General features: G+C 43.9%; 1 protein-coding gene across 1 annotated transcript in view; it reads left to right on the top strand.

Annotated features, from left to right (window-relative positions):
- LOC104993052 (phospholipid-transporting ATPase FetA-like) overlaps positions 1 to 21,963 on the top strand; it is a 73,191-nt gene extending 51,228 nt beyond the window's left edge. Inside the window, exons 14-27 of the mRNA XM_010846135.1 lie at positions 3,353 to 3,518; positions 5,259 to 5,447; positions 6,152 to 6,267; positions 11,343 to 11,507; positions 13,929 to 14,040; positions 14,434 to 14,539; positions 14,913 to 15,060; positions 15,580 to 15,763; positions 17,363 to 17,586; positions 18,818 to 18,901; positions 20,201 to 20,446; positions 20,617 to 20,755; positions 21,546 to 21,676; positions 21,772 to 21,963. Coding sequence (XP_010844437.1) covers positions 3,353 to 3,518; positions 5,259 to 5,447; positions 6,152 to 6,267; positions 11,343 to 11,507; positions 13,929 to 14,040; positions 14,434 to 14,539; positions 14,913 to 15,060; positions 15,580 to 15,763; positions 17,363 to 17,586; positions 18,818 to 18,901; positions 20,201 to 20,446; positions 20,617 to 20,755; positions 21,546 to 21,676; positions 21,772 to 21,963 — 2,202 coding nt within the window. The remainder of the gene's footprint in view (positions 1 to 3,352; positions 3,519 to 5,258; positions 5,448 to 6,151; positions 6,268 to 11,342; positions 11,508 to 13,928; positions 14,041 to 14,433; positions 14,540 to 14,912; positions 15,061 to 15,579; positions 15,764 to 17,362; positions 17,587 to 18,817; positions 18,902 to 20,200; positions 20,447 to 20,616; positions 20,756 to 21,545; positions 21,677 to 21,771) is intronic.
- The last annotated feature ends 247 nt before the right edge of the window (positions 21,964 to 22,210 follow it).

Genomic DNA, 22,210 nt, shown 5'->3' with positions numbered 1-22,210 from the left:
GACCTTGGCAAAATCAACAAAGATTGCTTCTAGGGAGTAAACTGTTACCCTGGAGCATCCTTTCTCTTCCTCTTCCTTTCACTACTGTGTGACCATAACACATTTTCCTCTGGTTCAATGGAATCTTTTCCTAAAAATGCTTTCTTCTTCCTACCTTGAATGAAACATAACTTTCCCTGAGAATATTCCTTTTCCTCCATCTCTCACACTCAGCATACCAAAATCCCAAAGATATTTTCCTCATTATCCTGTGCCACTTTTCTTTCTTTTGGCTGCACTGGGTCTTCATTGTAGTGCATGAACTTATTTTCTTGCAGTGCACAGGCTCTAAATGTGTGGGCTCAGTAGTTGTGGTGTACAGGCTTCTCTAGTTGCAACATACAGGCTGTTGCCTGGCAGCATATCTTAGTTCCCCAACCAGGCCTCAAACCTGGGTCCCCTGAATTAGAAAGTGGATTCTTACCCACTGGACCACCAGGGACATTCTTTCCTGTGCCACTTTTAAACTGTTACTTTTTTCCCTCATATAATCTTTCTTCCTTTGATGCAGTGTGTTTTGATGCCTTCTAGCTATTCTCCTTTCTGTTCCTTTCGTTGACATTTACACATCTCCTGGCTTCTCCACTTCATCCTGAGGACTTTGAAACTTTTTCATGTTTTCCCTCTCTGCCCAATCCCTGCTGTCATCTTGGTGATATTGGTTTCTTTATGGGTGATCTAGCACCATAGATGCTTTCAGGTGTCTGAAAGAATTTATCTTTCAGATTACTTCTTGGACTCAAAAAAAAATCTGTATCGTCCATTTCTGGGTCATCATGTCACCATCCAGAATTGTACTATGAAATTGTAAACTCCCTTGTCATGATCTCTGGTCACAAACCTTATTCCTCCAGTTTTCTTCGTACTTGACTCCTAGTATACCTGCTTTCTTATCCTAGGAAGATTTACGAACTCTCTGTTCTCCTTTTTCTCCAGTATGTCAATCCCTTGTGACTTTACTTCCTTTCCTCCGATCTGTACCCAAGATCATGAGCATCTTCAACACCTCCCTTTTTTTCCTCTCTTTGATCTCCCAATAAATCTCAATCTTGAATTAATCAAGCCATCTACCCTTCTCTGTTTCTAATCTCAGAATGCCAAGTACTTTTTGGAGATCACAAAACCTTTACAAATTCAGAGACTCCAACTTCTTTTGGGTTTCCAGTGCCTCTTGGATAATTTTTTAATTTATTTATGGTCAGTTTAATTCTTAATTCTTTTTATTAGCTATTCCCAAATTCACCACCCTCAGGCCTTCTACCACATCTCACTCCCTTCTCCCCCAGGGCTCTATTATTGCACCTCTTTTCCCATCTTTATAGTATCATGTTTTTACTGACCTTACTGCCTACTTACTAATGAACTCCAAATCCACATATCCAGGAACCCCTTTTATCTCCCTCCCCTTTCATGACCAAGACTAAAGATATCCTATAAAAACTATCTATAGCTGTGTCACAGCATCTCAAAGAGCTTCCTCAATTCATTACTGCATCATCTACCCTCCATTCTAAGTTCATTTCCTCTTATCTGATATCCCCAGTTTCCATCCTTTTGTCTGGGACTTGGATTTGCCATTCAGTCTTATTCAGCTGGATGTTTGACTTCCAATTTCAGAGTAATTCATGAATAATACCTCTCAGATCATGCTGTACTGCGGCTCCAAACCAGCCCTGCCCCAGTCCCATACCCAGCTAGGTCCAGTGTTCTCAAACATTACTTGTTTGGAACAGGAGATTAGAAACTAGCTCAGATCTCTTACCTGAGCTTCAAAACTATACAAACCTGCTTTTGTTACTACCTGTATGCCCTTCAGGTATCCCCAGGTCAGTTTGTCAAAAACATTTTCAAACCATGCCCTGAATTTAATATTTATTTTGTCACTACTTCATGACTTCTCTTGTGAATTACTGAGTGGCCTACTAACTGGTCTCCCAGCCTCCTGTCTTGCTACTTCCAATATATTCTTCATGGTGCTACCAGAGGACTATCTGATCATATGACTCTTGGCAGAAAATTGCTGTGGTTCCCTATAATATGATATAATATGATAATGCAGGATCTGCCTCATATCTACCTCTCCAACTTCTCTCTCATCACTCACCAGCTTCTAGTCTCAAAGAATGTACTAGTACAAGAGCCCAGTTCTAGAAAAGCCTCAGAGGATGCTATATAATGAGTTATCTTAAATTACTGAACCCACAAACTTATCAGAACTCGCAATTCTATGGTTGGCCAGGTCTAGAACTTGGCTCTGGATCTGACCATACTCTCTCACTGTCATGACAAAAAACTCTCTAGATGGGACATAGAAAAGAGCCAGTATAGCCCACTGCAGACTACTGTTTCCCCAACTTAGCACCAAGCAGGACAATTGTGTCTGTAGTTGACACATTGGAGCCCAGCCCAGTTCTGGTGTAATAGCACCACAACTACGAAAAACTGGTTATATATCCTTGAGAGTTCTGGTATGGCCTGGTGAAGTCTGTTAACAACACTGCACTCCAGGGTAGGCATAAGAGAGTCTTGGGACCAAACTGAGCCAGAAAAGAATGTTTACCCAAGGTGGCTACCAGCAGCCTACCTGAAATGAATGACAGTCAACATTTAAAGGAGCCAAGCCCATAGCCAGGAAAATGGTAGTGAATATTAGGTCTAAAGATTGAGGCAAGATCAATAACCTTGAGGACTAGAGGCAGGAAGGAATCAGGGGTGCTGATGGGTCAAATAAAATGGTTCAAAATTAAGTCTGTGAATAAGAAGTCTATACTGAAGCCTCCTTGCTATACATCCTTGGCCCTATCTTGTAATATTCCTCTCTAGCCCTCTTGTGGGCTAAAATAGGAATAGTGCAACACAAGGATATCATTGTACTTTACTCCTTCCCTCCCCAGCTCCCCAAATCAGGTAGAGGACAGCTAGAGACAGGACTTAACCATTTACTCATAGGGAACAGTTACCCTCTTGTATCCTCAGGTTTGATTTGTCATGGATTTGGGACTTGGAATAATAGAGCCTGAAGATGCCCATTGATCATTTAGGACAGCTGGAGTTGAAAGGGGGCAAGAAGGGTCTGCCAGGAAGTGCTCAGCTTCTCTCCTGTGTGATGGATCTTTTCTGAGTGAATGGATGGTCCAGGTCAGAGTACAAAGGCCTCAGAAACCAGCATAGGATCTCTCTCACTTATCTTGCTTTTCTTTTCCCATCCTCCTGAGAGTTCTCATCACATTCCAGAAATTGCCCCTAAATCAGTTGACCTTCTATAAAGTATCAAGCTGCTGTTGAGAAGTTCATTCTGGCTTATGTGTTCCAGAAAAGAGAAAAGGTTGACTTCTCCTACAACAAACTGGCCGATCCTAAGTTTTCATTTTATGACAAGACTTTGGTCGAAGCGGTGAAAAGGGGAGATCGCTGGGTACATTTGTTTTTCCTGTCACTCTCATTGTGTCATACCGTGATATCAGAAGAGAAAGTAGAAGGTGAGTAATCATGAGGCCTCATTGAGAATATGTCGAGTCTAGGCTGATTTGGGGGTGGGGGTTGATATCGTTTTAATGGCTTAATCTAAGAAAGAACTTTTTAATAGGGAGAGTTGTCCAGCAATGGGATGGATAATCAAGGTAAGTAGTGAGCTCCTAGTCCCTGGATATATTCAAGTAGAAAACAACCTCTTGATCTTAAAGAAGATTCAGTCATTGGATAGGGGTCAAACTTGGTGCTATCTAGGGAACTTGAGATTCTCTAATGTTCTGTCACAGAGTTTGTCTAATTTATTGCCAAGATCAACCCCACTACCTCTGACAAGACTTCCTAAAGGATGAGTTGTCATCCTCTTGTTGCTTCACAATTTAAAGGTATCCCCGTATACCCTAATTTCTTCAGTCACCAAAGACAACAATGTCATCCATGAATTTATTGAAATCTTTTTTAGAAATAATGAGAAATTACTGATTTTAAATTAAAAAGACTTTTTTCCTTAACAAACAAGAATTTAGGCAGCCAATAAATCATATCTTTTAAAGTCAATATAATTGACTTAATAGAATACTACCATGAGTAATACCTTATATTTTTACATCACTTTATAATTTTACAAGTTGCTTTCATTTATTTTACCTCCCACAGTCTTCATGACAGCCCTCTGCAGAATAAGAAGAATGATCCTTGTTTTATAGTGAAGTAAGCTGAAGCTAAAAGAAATTAAGTGACTTGACTAAAGTCCTATAGCTAAGAAAGGCAAAAATGGGATAAGAACCCAAATCTCGTGTCATCTGGTCCCATAAGCTCCCACCCCACCAAGGCCTCTCCAGGTCTGACATTCCAGTTAATCGCTATGACTTGAAGCATATTTGGACTTACCTTTGTTTACTTCCTTGAGTGACAAGGTAGGAAACACACAAGAAAATAGTCTTACTATCCCATGGACACATGGTATGTCTGACCTAAAATTATACTGCTTCATCTACATCATTCCCAAGTATAATATTCTTGTGGTGCCTAATTGCTTTTCAAAATTAAATTGGCCTTCAAAAGAGAAATAATCCAAAATATAGCTCAGGTTATGGGGGTATCCTAAAAGAAGAGTTCCAGAAATGTCTTGAGTAATAACAGGTTGAAAGATTGATTCAACAGAGTAAGTCATTTAGCGTCCCAGGATGAGAGTTTCAAAGGCAACAGTACACATTAATATATATATTTTAATTGTTTACTAAACCATCAATCTTGTTACCCTGTAGCAGTGTTCATCAAAGTGCAGCCAGTCTTATGCAGGAGCCTTTACGTAGACCTATCTGCATGAGACTCACTCAGGAGATTTGTTAAAATTCAATTTCCTGGGCTATCCTCCCAGGTTTTGTGATTCTGGATTCTGTAGTTTGGCTTGGACCCAGGAACCTTCATTTTTAACAACCTCCTGAGCCACCTTTACCCTCTAAAGTTGGAAAGCAGCTAGCTATGTTTTGTTTGTGTACATGTACTGTGTACCTCTGTAATACTAACTCAGGTCTGTGAAATGAGGTGAAAATATTAGAAAGAAAAAAGAAACTGACCTGTTCTGTGCAACCTGGCCTTTTAGGGCCAGACCTATGAGGAAATTTTGAAGAAAGATGCCCCTCCTGGGCTCCATCTTTATGTCAGCCACTTGGACGACAGTCTAACTTCTGGGTGGACTTCATCCGCACATCTCTATGGGCTCTGGCTGCCCTCTTCTCTCCTGCCAGGTGAGCTGGTTTACCAGGCTCAGTCCCCAGATGAAGGTGCCCTGGTCACTGCTGCCAGGAACTTTGGCTTTGTGTTCCGTTCCCGCACGTCTGAGACAATCATGGTAGTCGAAATGGGGAAAGCGAGAATCTACCAACTGCTGGCTATCTTGGACTTCAGCAATGTGCGCAAGAGGATGTCAGTTATTGGTGGGTGCCGCTCCTTGTCAGTCCTCTCCCCTTCTTTGTATTTCATATACATTCATACATTCATTTTTCTCTTCTGTCTGCACACAACTGTTTTCTCTCACCCACATGCCATTTCCAAGGCACTCTTGCCACAAATACAGACACAGCCATTCCTACTTTCTCTCTCATAATTCTTTATATTTCCTTCTATACACATATATAAGCTTAACAACCACATGCTAAGCCCCTTATTTAGTGATCCTGGATAGTGACTTGTCAGAACTTTCAAAGCCAAGATAAGAATGGAGAATAAACTCTTAAAGCCTGAACTTGGAATGAGAAATGGGGGCAGGCATTATGGGGGAAATTCATACTATCTTGCTCTTAGTTTGGGCCTCAGACTGAAGAGGAAGGTCATTTTTATTCCCTGGTCTTCACTAGGTATGGGCCTTGGTCTGGAACTTGGACTTGAGAAGCTAAATGTGATTCTGTATCAGTCTTCCATAGGTGATGTTGAACCCATGGAAAAACTGGTTCCAAAAGATCTCTCACATCTCACCAGCCCTCATCATTCACCCTGTGTGACCACTCATTGAGTGCTTAGCCTCACGTGGTATCAGAAACAAACCTCATGGGAACAGCCTTCAGCCATCCCTCAGTGGCTTCGACATGTTCTTGTGACAACGGACCCATGTGGTTACTTTGCTTACTTTGCTTATTTTCAGTGAGGACACCTGAAAATCGCATACTGCTATTCTGCAAGGGTGCAGACACGATCATCTGTGAGCTCCTTCACCCATCCTGTAGATCCCTCAAAGACATAACCATGGACCATTTAGATGTAAGTGTTCAGGTTGCGGGGCAGGAGAGCAGCAGGTGGCTCTGTGTATCTGGATGTGTATCCGCGTACGTGTCCCCATGTCAGTGTGTTTCAGTATGAGGTAGATTGGTATCTGTGTCTCTCTAATTGATAGAAGAGTAAAAACTACATCCTTCTGTGGGATTCTTGTTGACCATGTTGCCAGCTTCTGCAGTGAGGAGTTGAATGGGCCAGGATCCCAGGGGGCATGATGAGAATATGTTGTAGGAACATTTACTACAATCAGGACAGTTCACTCTGTGATTCCTGGCCCAGTCATGACAGGAACAGACTGCTTTTAGGTATGGAGCAGAAATCACCAGGCCTGGACTGTTTAGGTGACTGTGTGACACCATCCTCTGTTATTTATAGGGTTAGAATCCCCACGGGTGCCTACCTGCCGCACTCCACTTCCACCTTCTGGGATTTGAGATGTAACAGAGAGAATGGCTCCAGTATGCTAACATTAGAAAGGAAAACCATATTCATGCTCTCTAAGGTTTCTACCCCTAAACCTGGATATATCAAGGGTTGGAGAGATGGGACAGGGGATGTGATGGGGGAAAAGGCAGATCAGAGAAGTATTTTAAGGAAGAAATAGTTTGGAGGAAATGCTATTTTATTAGGACATTTTTGCGTGGCCCTACATTAACACATAGTCAGAAATCAGAGAACAAATGGTCAATAGGCACATGAAAAGATGTTCAATGTCATAGCCATCAGGGGAAAGCAAATCAAATCACAAGATGCTACTTCACATCACTAAAGTAACTAAAATCAAACAGATGATCAGACAATAATGAGTACTGCCAAGGATATAGAAAAATTGTACCCTGCACACATTGCTGACGAGAATGTAAAATGGTACAGCCATTTTGGAAAACAGTCTGGCAATGGCAGTTCCTGAAAAAGTTAAGCACAGAGTTGTCATATGACCCAGCAGTTCCACGCCTAGGTATATTCCCAAGGGAAATGAAAACTTACATTCACACAAAAATGTGTACACTAATGCTTATATCAGCATTATTCATACAGAAACCACCCAGATCCCCATCAGTGGATGAATGAGTAAATAAAATGTGATAAATCTGTACAGTGAATTCTAGCCAGTCACAGAAGGGAATGACATACTTAATACATGCTACAATGTGTAGCATGATAAACCTTGAAGACATTATGCTAAGTGAAAGAAGCCAGGCACAAAGGGCCAGTATTGTATGATTTCATTTATATGAAATGTACAGAACAGGCAAATCTACAGAAGAGAAAGTAGATTAGTGGTTACCAGGGGCTCTAGGAAAAGGGAATGGGAATGACTGCTAATAGGTAATGGGGTTTCATCATCTCAGAGATGATGAAAATGTTTGGGATTAAGATAGTAGTGATGGTTGCACAACTTTATCAGTATATAGACATATAGATACATAGAAAGTGAAAGTTGCTGAGTTGTGTTCGATTCTTTGTAACCCCATGGACTATACAGTCCATGAAATTCTCCAGGCCAGAATACTGGAGTAGGTAGCCGTTCTCTTCTCCAGAGGATTTTCCCTACTCAGGGATCGAACCCAGGTCTCCCACATTGCAGGTGTATACGTATATATACATATACATTATATTATACATAATTGTGTACTTAATTGTATACCTATATATTACACTTAATTGTGTACTTTAATAGGGTGATTTTTATGGTACATAGCATTGTATCTCCAGTTTTTGAAAAAAACCACTGATGTGTCCCTCATAGGACAACTCTCAAACTGGTTTCCTGAGGTCACAGTTTTGTTTCTTCAGTGTGTGTGTGTGTGTGTGTGTGTTATAGGCTGTGTGTGTGTGTGTGTGTGTGTGTGTGTGTGTGTTATAGGCTACTCTGAAAACCTCCCTTATCTTTTAACTGTCTAGAACACATGAATTTGGGTATCTTCTCAGCATTTCCACAGACTAGATTCAAAGGGGAATCATAAAACCATTTCAGATCTTTTGACCTGCAACCAACCTTAACAGACGCCCATAGTGGAGCCTGACTACATTAGTCTATTAACCACTGAGAATATTCTGTAAGAGTCAAGTTCCAGAAACCCATTCATGCAGAAGCACAGCTCCAAGCCCTCTAAGACAGGAATCCAGCAAACAGATCACACAAAAACAAGCAGCAGTCAGGACCCCAGGACCCCAATTTGCCCCCCACAAGGGAAAAGAAAAACATACAAGTAAGAGATATGTAGGAAATAATGTTAAGGACAGTCTGCTAAAGTATTTGTTGAATGGATTAAGAATCTGTCAATGTATTGTTAAGCTTGCCAAGTCCTCGTATCAGTACTCCATGCAAGATCAATTTCTGCCATATCTCTTCCTTTTTTTAAATGGCTGATGTATATTTTTAATTCTTGAATATATATGGGCATATATGTATGTATATTATTGAGGTAAAATTGGTATGTAATATTAAATAAGTTTTAGGTGTACGCCATTATAATTTGATACTTGCATATACTTCAAAGTGATCACCACTTTGTCTTGTTATCACCCATCCCCATCAGTTGACCCCCTTTCACCCCCCAACCCCTTTCCTCTCTGCTGCTGCTGCTGCTAAGTCGCTTCAGTCGTGTCTGACTCTGTGCGACCCCATAGACGGCAGCCCACCAGGCTTCCCCGTCCCTGGGACTCTCTAGGCAAGAACACTGGAGTGGGTTGCCATTTCCTTCTCCAATGCAGGAAAGTGAAAAGTGAAAGGGAAGTCTCTCAGTTGTGTCTGACTTTTAGCGACCTCATGTACTACAGCCTATCAGGCTACTCCGTCCATGGGATTTTCCAGGCAAAAGTACTGGAGTGGGGTGCCATTGCCTTCTCCATCTTTCCCCTCTAGTAACCCCCAATCTGTTCTCTTTATCTATGAGTTTGTTTTTGTTTTGTTTGTTCATTTGTTTGTTTTTTAGATTCCACATATGAGTGAAATCATATGGTGTCTGGTCTTTCTTTATCTGATTTATTTCAAACAACATAATACTGTGAAGGTCCATCCATTTGTCACAGATAGCAAGATTTCTACTTTTTATGAGTGTGAAGTGTTCCATTCATCAGTGGGCACTTAGGCTGTTTCCATGTCTTGACTGTTGTAAATATTGCTGCAGTGAACATAAGGGTGCATGTATCTTTCTGAATTAGTGATTTCATTTTATTTGGATAAATATAAATACCCAGAATTGGAATAGCTGGATCTGGATCATATGGTAATTCTATTTTAAATCATCAAGAAGACAAGAAATAACAAGGGTTGGTGAGGATGTGGAGAAAAGGGAACCTTCATACACTGTTGGTGGGAATATAAACTGGTGCAACCATTAGGGAAACCAGTATGAAGATTTTTCCTTTGTAAGAAGTCTCTTGAGAGCATCTCTCAGCCTTCTTTTTTATAGCTTCACCTGTCAACAGTAAAGAGATTTAAGAGAGAGGATTCTTGGACTTCCCTGGTGGTCCAGTGGTTAAGACTCTGCAGTCTCAGTGCAGGGGACCAGGTCAGGGAACTAGATCTCACATGCTGCAACTAAGACTAGGCACAGCCAAATAAGTTAATTAATTTTTTAAAAAGAGATAGGATTCTCTACAGATATTCCTGAATGTTATTTTTACCTGACAGCTAACGTGAAGTACTCAGGAGTTATACAGAGAACTAATAACAAAATATCAAGGTGATAAATTCTGTTTCTCTTTGGTCTTGTGATGCCACAGTGAATTATTTTAAAGCTCACTATTACCAGTGATTGTGTAGAATTGTTATTCATTTGCAGTTCTCAATACACAAAGTCTGCTTCTAACCCATTTTCAGTTAGATATGGATTGTGTCCTAAACTACCCACACTGTCACCCTGCTTTCCTTGTAACCAAGAGTATACTTCTGCAAGATAATTAGTTGTGGTTAGTTAGGATACATTAGGAAAAGGCAATGGCAACCCACTCCAGTACTCTTGCCTGGAAGATTCCATAGACGGAAGTGCCTGGTAGGCTACAGTCCACGGGGTCTCGAAGAGTGGGACACGACTGAGTGACTTCACTTTCACTTTTCACTTTCATGCATTGGAGAAGGCAATGGCAACCCATTCCAGTGTTCTTGCCTGGATAATCCCAGGGACGGAGGAGCCTGGTGGGCTGCCGTCTTATGGGATCGCACAGAGTCGGACACGACTGACGTGACTTAGCAGCAGCAGCAGGATACATTGGTGGCCAAAGAGCAAAAGGTACTAACTTACCCAGAGAGCATTTCAGCAGTGACCTCATTAGCACTCTTGGCTGTGACTAAATCAGCTGAGCCAACCAGCTGTAGGTGGTGGTGATGGTTTAGTTACTAAGTCATGTCTGACTCTTTGCAACCCCATGGACTGTAGCCTACCAGGCTCCTCAGAGGTCCATGGGATTTCCCAGGCAAGAATGGGAGTGGGTTGCCATTTCCTTCTCCAGGGCATCTTCCCAAACCAGGGGATGAACTCGCGTCTCCTGTTTGGGCAGGTGGATTTTTTACCAGTGAGCCACCTGGGAAACCAACCAGCTGTAGACAAACACACAAATTTGCTGTTTAAGATGCCCACGAATACTTGATGAAGGAAGGCAGGGAGAAACGAAAATAAATGAATGTATGCTTGTAAAAAAAAACCAGTAACACCCTTATTTTTTATAAAAATTCCTTTTTGCTTTATCACTCCCTTCTTTCTCATATTATAAACATCATTATCTTCTGTGTGGAGGGTGAATTACTATCCCAATTTTAGAAGAAGTCTGAAGGCTTCATTCTTTACCACGGTCACAGCAAACTGCCTAACCATAGGTAGAAGTTAGAATCTTCTGTCTCTTGGAAGTATTCTCAGACTTTATACACAGCTATACTGGCCTTATCTTTAGGACATCTGACTGAGAAAACAGGTGTTTTCTGGTTAGGTAGTAGCCCTGTGATACTAGGCAATAAACCCTCTCTCGTGGGCAGAGGGAGCCTGTGGGGCTAGTCTGTCATTCCTGACTCAGCCCTAACTCAGCCCAAGTCCACTCAGTGCACACATGTCTTCCAGGATTTTGCCAGTGATGGCCTTCGCACCCTCATGGTGGCCTACCGAGAACTGGACAGTGCATTCTTCCAGGACTGGAGCAAGAAGCACAGTGAAGCCTGCTTGTCTTTGGAGGATCGGGAAAATAAAATATCAATTGTCTACGAAGAGATTGAAAGAGACCTGATGGTTAGTGTGCGAAAATCAGGGACAGATTAGGGGCAGGGGAGCAGTTGGGAGACTGAACAAGGACTCTGAGAATGGCTTCCAGCAAGTCATAGGTTCAGGCTGTCTCTGGATATAGAATCCAAGCTGACTCAGGATATTGTGCATCTTTGAAATCCATAAATAATGAAAAATGCATTGGTTGTAAATTTCATCTTTCTGGCAGTGTTTCTTATCCCAAAGATGTCCACAGAAGCTAAGTAATCTGGAAGAAATCAAGGTCTGAATGATGTACAAAAAGTATTTGCTATTTACGATGCCCACTGAATACTTGATGAAGGAAGGCAGGGAGAAATGAAAATAAATGATGGAATTAATTGATGGAATAATCAAGACAATAGTATTCACTCTTTCATTCAACAATATTTTATTAAGTGCTTTGCCAGGTACTGTTTTAAGCCCTGAGCATGTAGTAGTAGACAAAACAGACCAAAAAGTAATATATATACATAGTATGTTAGGTGTGACAGTTCTGTGGAAGAAAATAAAGCCAGGAAGAAGGGTTGGGAGTATTAGCACATTGCATGTGTGTGTGTGTTATAGAAGAGAGAGCATAACTGCTATTTTAAATAAGGCACTTGGTCCTCACTATGAAAAAGACATCTGAGCAGAGATCTGAAGAAGGTGCAAGCCAAGCAGATCTCTGGGGAGTCAGTTTTCCAGAAAGAAGGAATAGTAAAAGCGAGGACCATGAAACAGGAGCAGACCTAATTTGTTAGTTGAAGAGCAAGGCAGCTGATGTGACTGATACAGTGTAAGCAAGGAGAGAATAAAAGGACATGAAACAGAGAAGCAGTAGCAGGTCTTGACAGGCTGGTATAAAGACTTATAGTGAGACATGAAAAACCACTGAAGAGCTCAACCAGAGGAGGCATGTGATAGCTTTTACAATGATTAGTCTGACTGCCATGTGGGGATTATGCTGTAAAGGAGCAAGTGCAGACACAGGGAGACCAAGTAGAAAGTAACTGCAGTAGTACCAGAGAGAAATGATAATGGCTTGGATCAGATAGAAGTAGCGGAAGTGGTGAGAAATGATCAAATTATGTACACTTTTAAACAGTAGAGCCAACAGAATTTGCTGGTGGATTATAGAATATGATAAAAGAAGTTAAGGATGACCCCAACATTTTTGACCAGATTGATACAGGCTCTGCTATAAAAAGAGAAATTGCTGTGGTCTAGTGCTTAAGAATTCACCCGCCAATGTAGGAGACATGGGTTCAATCCCTGATCTGGGAAGATCCCGCACTCCATGGAGCAACTAAGCTCCTGTGCCACAACTACTGAGCCTGTGCTCTAGAGCCTGGGAGCCACAATTATTGAGCCTATGTGTTACAGCTACTGAAGCCCTCCTGCCCTAGAGGCCATACTCCTCAACAGGAGAAGCTACCACAGTGAGAAGCCTGCATACCACAACTAGAAAAAAGCCCAGACAGCAATGAAGACCCAGCACAGCCAAAAATAAATAAATAAAATTATTTTAGTAAAAATAAGAGAAATTGCTGATACCAAATGGGAAAATTTAGAGGTGCCAAAGGTCACAAATCTCCTTCCATGGTTAGCTCTGTGGTTAGTGTTTCTAGTCTGTCCTTTTAGAGGCCCAGCAGCAATCAGTCAGTCGTTTGTCCATCTGTCAGTTCCTCAGACTCAGTGTTGGTGCCCATCCCTGTGATCAGTAGGATATCATTGAGAAGAAGGCATGGTGTGGACCAACATGCTTTTGATCTAGTGTGGGAAAGGCCTTGAAAACCTCAGAAGCCCTCAGTAGATGCAAACAAATGAAGTTCATCCACACTCTTTTAGAGCTGAAAAACGAGTTGGATTTGGGAGTCCCTTGTCTGAGACATACCACTTTTGGAGACCAAAGCCAGGAAACGTGCTCTGAGAGCAAGAGAGAAGGAAAAGTGTGCTGAGAAACAGAGGGTTTAGAAGTGGCACAAAGCTTCATGTATGACTTAGTCAGTCTTTTCCCTCTTTGATTCCTTATATTCTGTTTCTAAATTTGATGTCAGTGTGTAATTGAAGAAGTGTATCTGTTGAAGGGCAGAAGGCCGTGAGTTTTATGCCATTGAGGCCCTTGTGCCAGGACAGAGCCAGCTTACTAAAGAGGATACTAAGGTGCCAGTCAAGTTGTTGGATACCACTAAATGCTGGGAAAGATTAAAGGCAGGAGGAGAAGAGGGTGACAGAGGATGATGGTTGGATGGCATCGACTCAATGGATATGAGTTGAGCAAACTGTGGGAGATAGTGAGGGATAGGGAAGCCTGGCATGCTGCAGTCCATTGGGTCACAAAGAGTCAGATATGACTGAGCGACTGATCAACAACAAAATGCCATGAGTCTCTTCCTTTTCCTCTCTCACTGATATCTCTGTTCCAAGCTGTTAGGGGCCACAGCCATAGAAGACAAGCTGCAGGATGGAGTACCTGAGACGATCCTCACCCTGAACAAAGCCAAAATTAAAATTTGGGTTTTAACTGGAGATAAGCAAGGTAAGGGGAGCTCCTTGCCTGACCAATGCTACAGCCTAAATATATCTCAGTCCCCCATAAAATCTAGCATAGAAACGGGCACAGTACTGATCAAGGAAGTATATCCAGATTGCCTGGAGAAGTGAGTACAGACTGGAATTGCTTTACGTAATAAGGAAAGCTTCCTAGAGGAAGCTAAGCCAGAATGATCCTAGTTATTGATCAATAACTTACAAGTCTGTCCTGTGGATGTTTGAAGATAGTCTCTACTGACTCATGAAAAACACATTCAAATGCATCCATGGCAGCTGTGGACACATGGGGTCTGCAGCCCACATGTCTGCACCTTATGCCTGTGCACTGTAAAGACCCTGTCCCAGCCAAATGCGACCTGTGTTCCCCCTTGCCCTGCAGAGACCGCTGTGAACATTGCCTATGCCTGTAACATATTCGAGGATGAGATGGATGAGATATTTATCGTGGAAGGCAACAATGATGAGACTGTTGGAGGAGAACTCAGGTATGAGGGAAGAACTGCCACAGCCTGTCACTGGAACCAAGATTTCCCACCCATCTCTTCCCCCAATATGGCTCCCACATTACCAGAAGGGACAGAGAAGAAGTGGGGGAGGGCAAAACAAAAGCCCTAAAATATCTGAGAGAATTTTGTGAAGAGGCATTAGAGCTCAAGGAGTGTGCGGAAGTGGAGAAGTGTCATGTGTAGATCACACGCAAGGCGGGGGCGGGTCTCAGGAGGTGGTTGTGTCTGAGGCCCTGGAAGGTACTCTGCAGAGGCTCTGCATCCATCTGGCCCATTTTCACTTTAGGACACCTTTTCCTTCCTAAGCTCTAGGGCTTCCGGTCAGACATTAATCATCACTCTTGGCTTACAGGTCAGCAAGGGAAAAGATGAAACCCGACTCTCTACTGGAATCAGACCCCGTAAACAGTTACCTCGCCACAAAGCCCCAACCACCCTTCAAAATACCTGAGGAGGTGCCCAATGGCAGCTATGGCTTAATCATCAATGGCTACAGTCTGGTGGGCAACACAGATCTACAACTCTGTTCTCTTCTTCCAAGGAAATCTTTTCTTAGGTCCAACCCACTTCAGGGAAATTTCAAGATCCTTTTGCTATTCCTTGAGTTACCCTAGTCCCCCTCCCTGTCAGACACCTTTCCCCCGGCCTTCTCTAGGCAGGAGTAATGAGGAAAGAGAAGCCAAGGGCTTATTCCTTCCTTCTCCAAATTCTTCACTGCTGATGTTGCCCATTACTTGAGGAAGGAGGGAAGTGAGCAGAACCAGGTCCTCCAAAAGGTCTCTGGGCCTTTTAACCCAGTCAACCAATTTGACGTAGTGAGAAACTCTCATGGTTTCCTACTGGAAGCTGGGTCAGGATACCTAGAACTGACCTGGGGGCTTGGCTTCACTGGGAATGGAGCATCTTGGGAGCAGCTCTGCCTGAGAGGGGAAAACGGAGGGGAAAGAGAGGGCCAAGGAAGGTTCTGTCCCAAGAGCTTTTGGGGCAGCCTGGAATATAGATGTGTCCTGGTGCTGCAGGCCCACGCTCTAGAAGGAAACCTGGAGTTGGAACTGGTGCGGACGGCATGCATGTGCAAGGGGGTGATCTGCTGCCGGATGACACCCCTCCAGAAAGCCCAGGTGGTAGAACTGGTGAAGAAGTACAAGAAGGCGGTGACACTGGCCATCGGGGACGGGGCCAATGACGTCAGCATGATCAAAGGCATGTGAGGGGTCGGGGGCAGTAGTGCCTAGCCGTGGGCTCGCCCTTTCCTTCTTCCATGGGCAAAACTGATGTGTGTGGCGCTGTGCTGCTGGTTCATTCTCCTGCATATGTCCTGTATGTATTGTGCATTTATACTGTTGCAACTTCATCCATGTTCCTCGGCACCTGAGTACCCACTTATTTATACATCATTACATACAGTCATGCACACACATTCAGATTCATGCATGTAACACTCATGTACTCAGATACCCATGGCTCCAACAAGAACACAAGCACATGCTCAGAGAACAAGCTGTGCAACCACAACACCCACCTTGTTGAGATGGCATCAAAGCCCACAGAAAGGACCCTGGGGCCGGAGTCATGGTTGGTTCCTTTCTTGAAGGCTGTAGAGTTGAACAATGTTAGGCAGACAACAGGGCTGCCCAACCAGGGAATTAGCTATGCAGCCTGACGCAGGGATCTTTTCCTCTCTGAGGCGTTATTCCCAAGAGCTTTCCCTGACTCCCCTGGCTGGAGAAGAATAGCAAACTTACTGATGCTTCAGAGTAGTAGAAGCAAATGGCTGAAACTGGTGTTAATTTCAGCTGAACGCTGTTAGCCTCCAGCAGCTTATAGTTCTGTGAGCTGTGATCACATCTAGGGGTCCTCTAGCCCAACCTCTCTCCCATACTGAAGACACTAGCATATATGCCAGCCTCAGTTTCAACACTAGGAAGCGTTCTTGCTCTCTTTCTCCAGTTTCTGGAACTTATTTGACTTTTAGGGCCTCAGAGGTTTTAGTTATTCTGTTAAGCAGTGTAATCGGTATGTACCAGAAGATCAAAGAATTTAATCTATACTACCACAGGCCAATTAAAACTTTTAGAAATTTAAGTCTTATCTTCCATCAAGCATAAAAGTGAAAGTGTTAGTTGCTCGACATGTCTGACTCTATGCAACCCCATGACCTGTAGCCCGCTAGGCTCCTCTGTCCATGGAATTCTCCAAGCAAGACTACTGGAGTGCATAGCCATTCCCTTCTCCAGGGAATCTTCCTGACCCAGGGATTGAACCCGAGTCTCCCTTGCTTTATCCAGAAAAAGACACCTTAAGCTTCCTGAAGAACTCATTTCTTACTATGTACATCACTGTTCTCCCAACAGTTGGAGTTTAGCTCCTTAGATAAACTTAGATAAATAAATAATGTGTTAGGTTGATATCCATCCTGAATCTGTTATCAAGAGATAACAAGAAATTTTTTTACCTGAGCACCTGGGCAGTAGGGGAGAGCCCAGATGGCTATAGTAAGTACAAAGACCATCAAGGACAGACTTCTACAATAAGGTTAGCCATACCGGGTAATCTCGGGGGGCAGCATCCAAAACAAAGCGTGAATGAAGGGGCTGTTTTCTGACTTGTGGGGGAAGGGAAATCCACTGAGGAGAAAAGACTCCATTAAGTAAATGGCACTTCAGCTGGGCCTACCAGTGTTTTTCAGGTGTAAAATAAGAGGTACATGAAACGCGATCTCAGCCTTAATCGTACACTTCCCAGGCTGGGAGCCCAGAGAGAAAGCTCTTTGGCTGAAAATTTCCTGGGGTTCCTTTGCAGCTGCCCACATTGGAGTCGGCATCAGTGGCCAGGAGGGGATGCAGGCCATGCTCAGCAGCGACTACGCCTTCTCCCAGTTCCGCTATCTTCAGCGTCTGCTCTTGGTTCATGGCCGCTGGTCCTATAATCGCATGTGCAAGTTTCTAAGCTACTTCTTTTACAAAAACTTTTCCTTCACCCTGGTGCATGTCTGGTATGCCTTCTACAGTGGGTTCTCTGCACAGGTAAGTGCTCAAGTGGCATTCTCCACTCTGGTCAAGTGGGTCTTCTCTAATCTTCCTCCACTTCAGCCAGTTCAGACCCTTTTTCACCTCTAGAGACCTGTGTATGATGTGGTACCATCCATCCTTTATACTCCTCACCCATGATGATCCCGTCTCCTAACCCTGCACTTAACCTTAGAGTTCTAAACTCTGTCCTGGCTCTGACTCAGCCTTGACTTCTACCCACAGAACTCTCCCAGAAGATATTTTCATCTTTCCCATGACATAGAGACCTAGAATTTCCAAACATATGTAATGGAGGTGGGGGGTGGTGGGGATGAGATTCCTGGATCTGAGAGTTTTTTAGGATCCAGAGTAATCTTTATGGAACAGGCTGAACTGAACTAACACTTGGAAACACAGCTTCTCTTTACTTCTCCTTCCTCACCCAGACATACCACCCTGCCAAAAACTGTTGTTGCTCTAATGAGTATGAAATCTCCACAGAAGTGGGGAGAAGTGATCCTTGGATGTTGATGTTCTATGAGAATTCCCTTTTTCCTATAAGAAGTTTCTCAGGATTCCCAAAGAGAAACAACCTCCGGAACGATCATCTTGGGAGATCCCTACTACCTTTGTGACCTTGCTATGCTATGACCTTAAGGCTCCAGGAAAACAGACCAGTCAGCAGACAGTAGTGGGCTTGTCTGCCCCTAGTGTCTAGTAACACCAGCCTGGCTTGTGGGAGGCGTATGTATATGTACATGTTACTGCTGACCTCTTGTGGCTAGGAAAGAAAGTAGCCTACTATAGGCTCATGGGTCTGTTCTGCTCGCCAGTGTTAGAAGGTGTCCAGGGTTATAGGAACTACTGAATGCCATAAAGCAGATAAAGAACACAGAGACTTACATGCCTGGGAGTGCAGGGGTACCCTCACCATTCCCTACCAGCCACTCTGGGTCCTTTCCATGCAGAGAGGAGCAGTACAGGTCATGGTAGAGTTGGTCTAAATCATCCTCATCAGATTGGCCACAAACAAGTGTAATGTGGCCTTGCCCCAGCCTAGGACCCAGGGACCAAACAGAGTCTGCAGTCAGCTTTCTCGGTCAAATTTCAGAAATCCAAACCATGTTCTAGGTTATCACGGTGATGGGTAGGTGGAGGGCAGAAGGGGTCCTCTTAAAGCTGGGAGGTAGAGCTGAGACTTTGGAAAAGAGAAATCTCCTAAGAAATCTCCTTGGTGTTCTTCCAGACAGTTTATGATACCTGGTTTATCACTTTCTACAACCTGGTCTACACCTCCCTCCCTGTCCTGGGCTTGAGTCTGTTTGATCAGGTAAGACCAGCAACAAACCTCTTAGTCAAGGCTGAAGCCCCTGGCCCCTTGAAGAGTATTCCCAGGAATGAAGAGGACAGCAGCAGCCAAGAGATAGGCTCCAAAGTCAAATGTAAATAGAATCATTTCTAGAGGAAGGGAGGGAGCTCACCACCTGGAGAGGTATCATTGGATAAAGTAAAGTATACTCTGCCACAGAATAATCATCGGCCACAGAAACCCAAATTTTCCTGTGTCAAGTTTTTCTTCATAGAGAGAAACACAGACATTGTGCTGTGCAATAAATGGAGTGTGTACAAAAGTGGAAGGAAATAGTTGTTGGGGCAGGACTAGATAAATCAAGGGGCTCCAGAAAGGAGAGACCCATAAAGAGATAATGGGATAAGCGAGGCCCAGGCGAGAATCCTGAAGGCCAAGCTTGGAAGTATGGGTCTGATTCCTCAAATTGTAGGGAGTCAGCCTGGGGGGTACTGCCTAGTCCTCTTGGAAATTTCCCTGGGCATCGAGGGTCCTGGTGCCCTACCTCTCCCTCTTCTACCCAACCTCCAGTCCTGGGTACGTAGAATAAAAAGGGAGCCTCCAAAGAGAAATAAAGTAGCTGAAAGAGGACATCACGGGATCGTGGTTCCTGGTCTCCATCAGGGTAGGAAGGAAACTCTCCGTGAAGTATCAGAGCAGCAAGAGGATGAGTTCTGTCATTCAGCAGCTATACAGCTTCAGTGATCTAAATCTAGGGATCCACAACCTCTCAAAACAAGCCTCAATCCTTGTTACCCAGAGTTTTAGATTTAGGAGATGAAGATGGTCCCATGTCATCCTCACAGAGAATTCCCTCAGCTGAGTTCCCCAGTGGCTACGGGAATGGGAGGAGCATCACAGAACAGAAATACCTCTAACGGACTAACTGGATGCCACCGGCCTCCTCTTGCCTCCCACTGGCTTTTGACAGAATACTCAGCCAAAGGAACACTTAGAACTAGGGACTCATGTCCCAGTTGCCTCCCCACCCAAGCTCCAGTCCTTCCTTCCCTCTACTCCCAATCCTAACTTCCCCCTTTCTTAACTCCCCATCTTGAACTTCTAGCTTTCTTCCACCACGTATATCCCTGCCTAGAGAGTAGGGCTTTAGAAAGGTTCTGGTCACTGCTCTGTTCTCTGGTTCCACATCTCAAGTAATCCAAGAGGAATCTCCTAGGCAGCCTAACAGCAAACTCAGTGAGGGGAGAAGCCTCTACTCTGCTGGAGATGGGACCTTTGGAGAGACCCTGAGCCTTCCTCCTTACCCTCTGGTGCTTCCAGGATGTGAATGAAACATGGAGCCTACGCTTCCCAGAGCTGTATGAGCCAGGCCAGCACAACCTGTATTTCAACAAGAAGGAATTTGTGAAGTGTTTGTTGCATGGGATCTACAGTTCCTTTGTGCTGTTCTTTATCCCTATGGGGACTGTTTACAATTCAGTGCGCAAAGATGGGAAGGAGATCTCCGACTACCAGTCCTTCTCCCTGATAGTGCAGACCTCCTTGCTCTGTGTGGTCACAATGCAGGTGTGGCCGGTGGTGGGGTAAGGGGATTGCATGGGGAGCCTGTCTGGAAGAGAGGAAGGGAAGGAGGGAGGGGAGGCAGAAAGGGAGTGTCCCCTTTTATGAAATGGGAGAAGGGAGGTGACTGAAGATCCTGGGTTGTAGACTAATGTACATAAGAGGGTGCTTTTCAGATTACACTGGAGACAACCTACTGGACGATGATAAGCCATGTCTTCACCTGGGGTAGCCTGGGTTTCTACTTTTGCGTCTTATTCTTCCTGTACAGTGATGGCTTATGCTTATTGTTCCCCGACATCTTCCAGTTCCTAGGTAATATTCTGCCCAGTGTGGCAAGGGGCTGGGGCTGGGGGTGGGAGTGTGAACCAAGTCTATTTGTTTATTAAATGTTTACTGAGCAGCTACTGCTATGTATTAGACTCCATGGATATAGATATGATTGAGACATGATCTCAGCCCTAAAAGGACTCAAAATCTAGCTAGCGAAAATACTTTACCTTATTAGAGTCTCTAAGATATTTTTAAGTTTCTTACCTAATTTGAGCGTTACAAGCAGACCGAGAGATAGACAGGGCAAGAATTATTGCACCACTTTAGAGACTGGAAGTTTTTTTTAATGACTCAAATCTAGGCCTCCTGACTCCCAGTCAGATGTCCTTCCTACTATGACATAATGCCTTCTTAGCTCCTGTATTAATTTTCCCCTCTCTCATCTCCACTCTGATGAGGACAAAATAACAGACAGATGTTACTGTATATAACTGGTTCCTATTTTTTGTCAAGCCACTCATTTTTCCCCTCCAAAACCCCCCATCCCATTTTTGTGTCTCGGTCAGTGCTCTAGGACTCCTAGAACCTACCCTCACCGCTGCTGCCTTGCCTGGCCTTTAGGGGGAGACAAAGGCATGTGAATTCACAGTGACTTTGGCTACACCAAGGACCTCAGTACAGTCCTTTAGCGTTTATATTTTTCTCAGGAGACTAAACTGTTTCCAAATCAGTAACTTCTTTCTTTGGGCTGAAGAAATACCTAAGTTCAGGCTGACAGCCCCCTCCCTCCAGGCGTTGGTCCCGCCTTCCCTTTCTGGCTCTTTGTTTACAGGTGTGGCCAGGAACACTCTGAACCTGCCACAGATGTGGCTGAGTGTTATCCTCAGCATAATCCTCTGCATGTTGCCTGTGATTGGGTACCAGTTTCTCAAACCACTGTTCTGGCCCGTCAGCGTGGACCAGGTGAGTGCAACAGGAATCTATCCAAATAGAATTCATGACCCTCTTAGCCTTTGCCTCTATGGATAAAAATCCTGTCCCCCATGCTCTGACTATAGATTATTGACAGAATTCATCACTGCATGAGACATCCACTGCCATACCCAATCCGGACCAAACTGAAACACACAGCCTCTCGACGCTCTGCCTACGCGTTTTCCCACAAACAGGGCTTTGGGGCCCTCATCACTTCCGGCAAGACCGTGAAGGCCAAATTGCCCAAGAGAAACAGCTTTCATTATAAAAAGTAGAGATCTTTGGGGAAGCCCCAAAGGAGGCAGTCATTGCTCTTCCTCTCTTGGATTCACGAAACTTAATAAGGAGAGACTAGAGCCCCTGGAAACTAGCATAAACTCGCTCTTCCACTCTCACTGCAGGGGCTCAGCCTCTCCATTCCCTAGAAGGCTGTGCCCAAGTAAGGCAAGGCAAAGTAAAGAAAGAGCCCCAGACGTCTGTCAGAGTTACAGCATTTCAAGAAAAAGTCATGTCAGGCCTCCC

The sequence above is a fragment of the Bison bison genome, unplaced genomic scaffold (genome assembly GCF_000754665.1).
Source record: "Bison bison bison isolate TAMUID 2011002044 unplaced genomic scaffold, Bison_UMD1.0 scf7180017864230, whole genome shotgun sequence".
In the NCBI taxonomy this organism is placed as follows: domain Eukaryota; kingdom Metazoa; phylum Chordata; class Mammalia; order Artiodactyla; family Bovidae; genus Bison; species Bison bison.
This window is presented reverse-complemented; position numbering and strand designations above follow the sequence as displayed.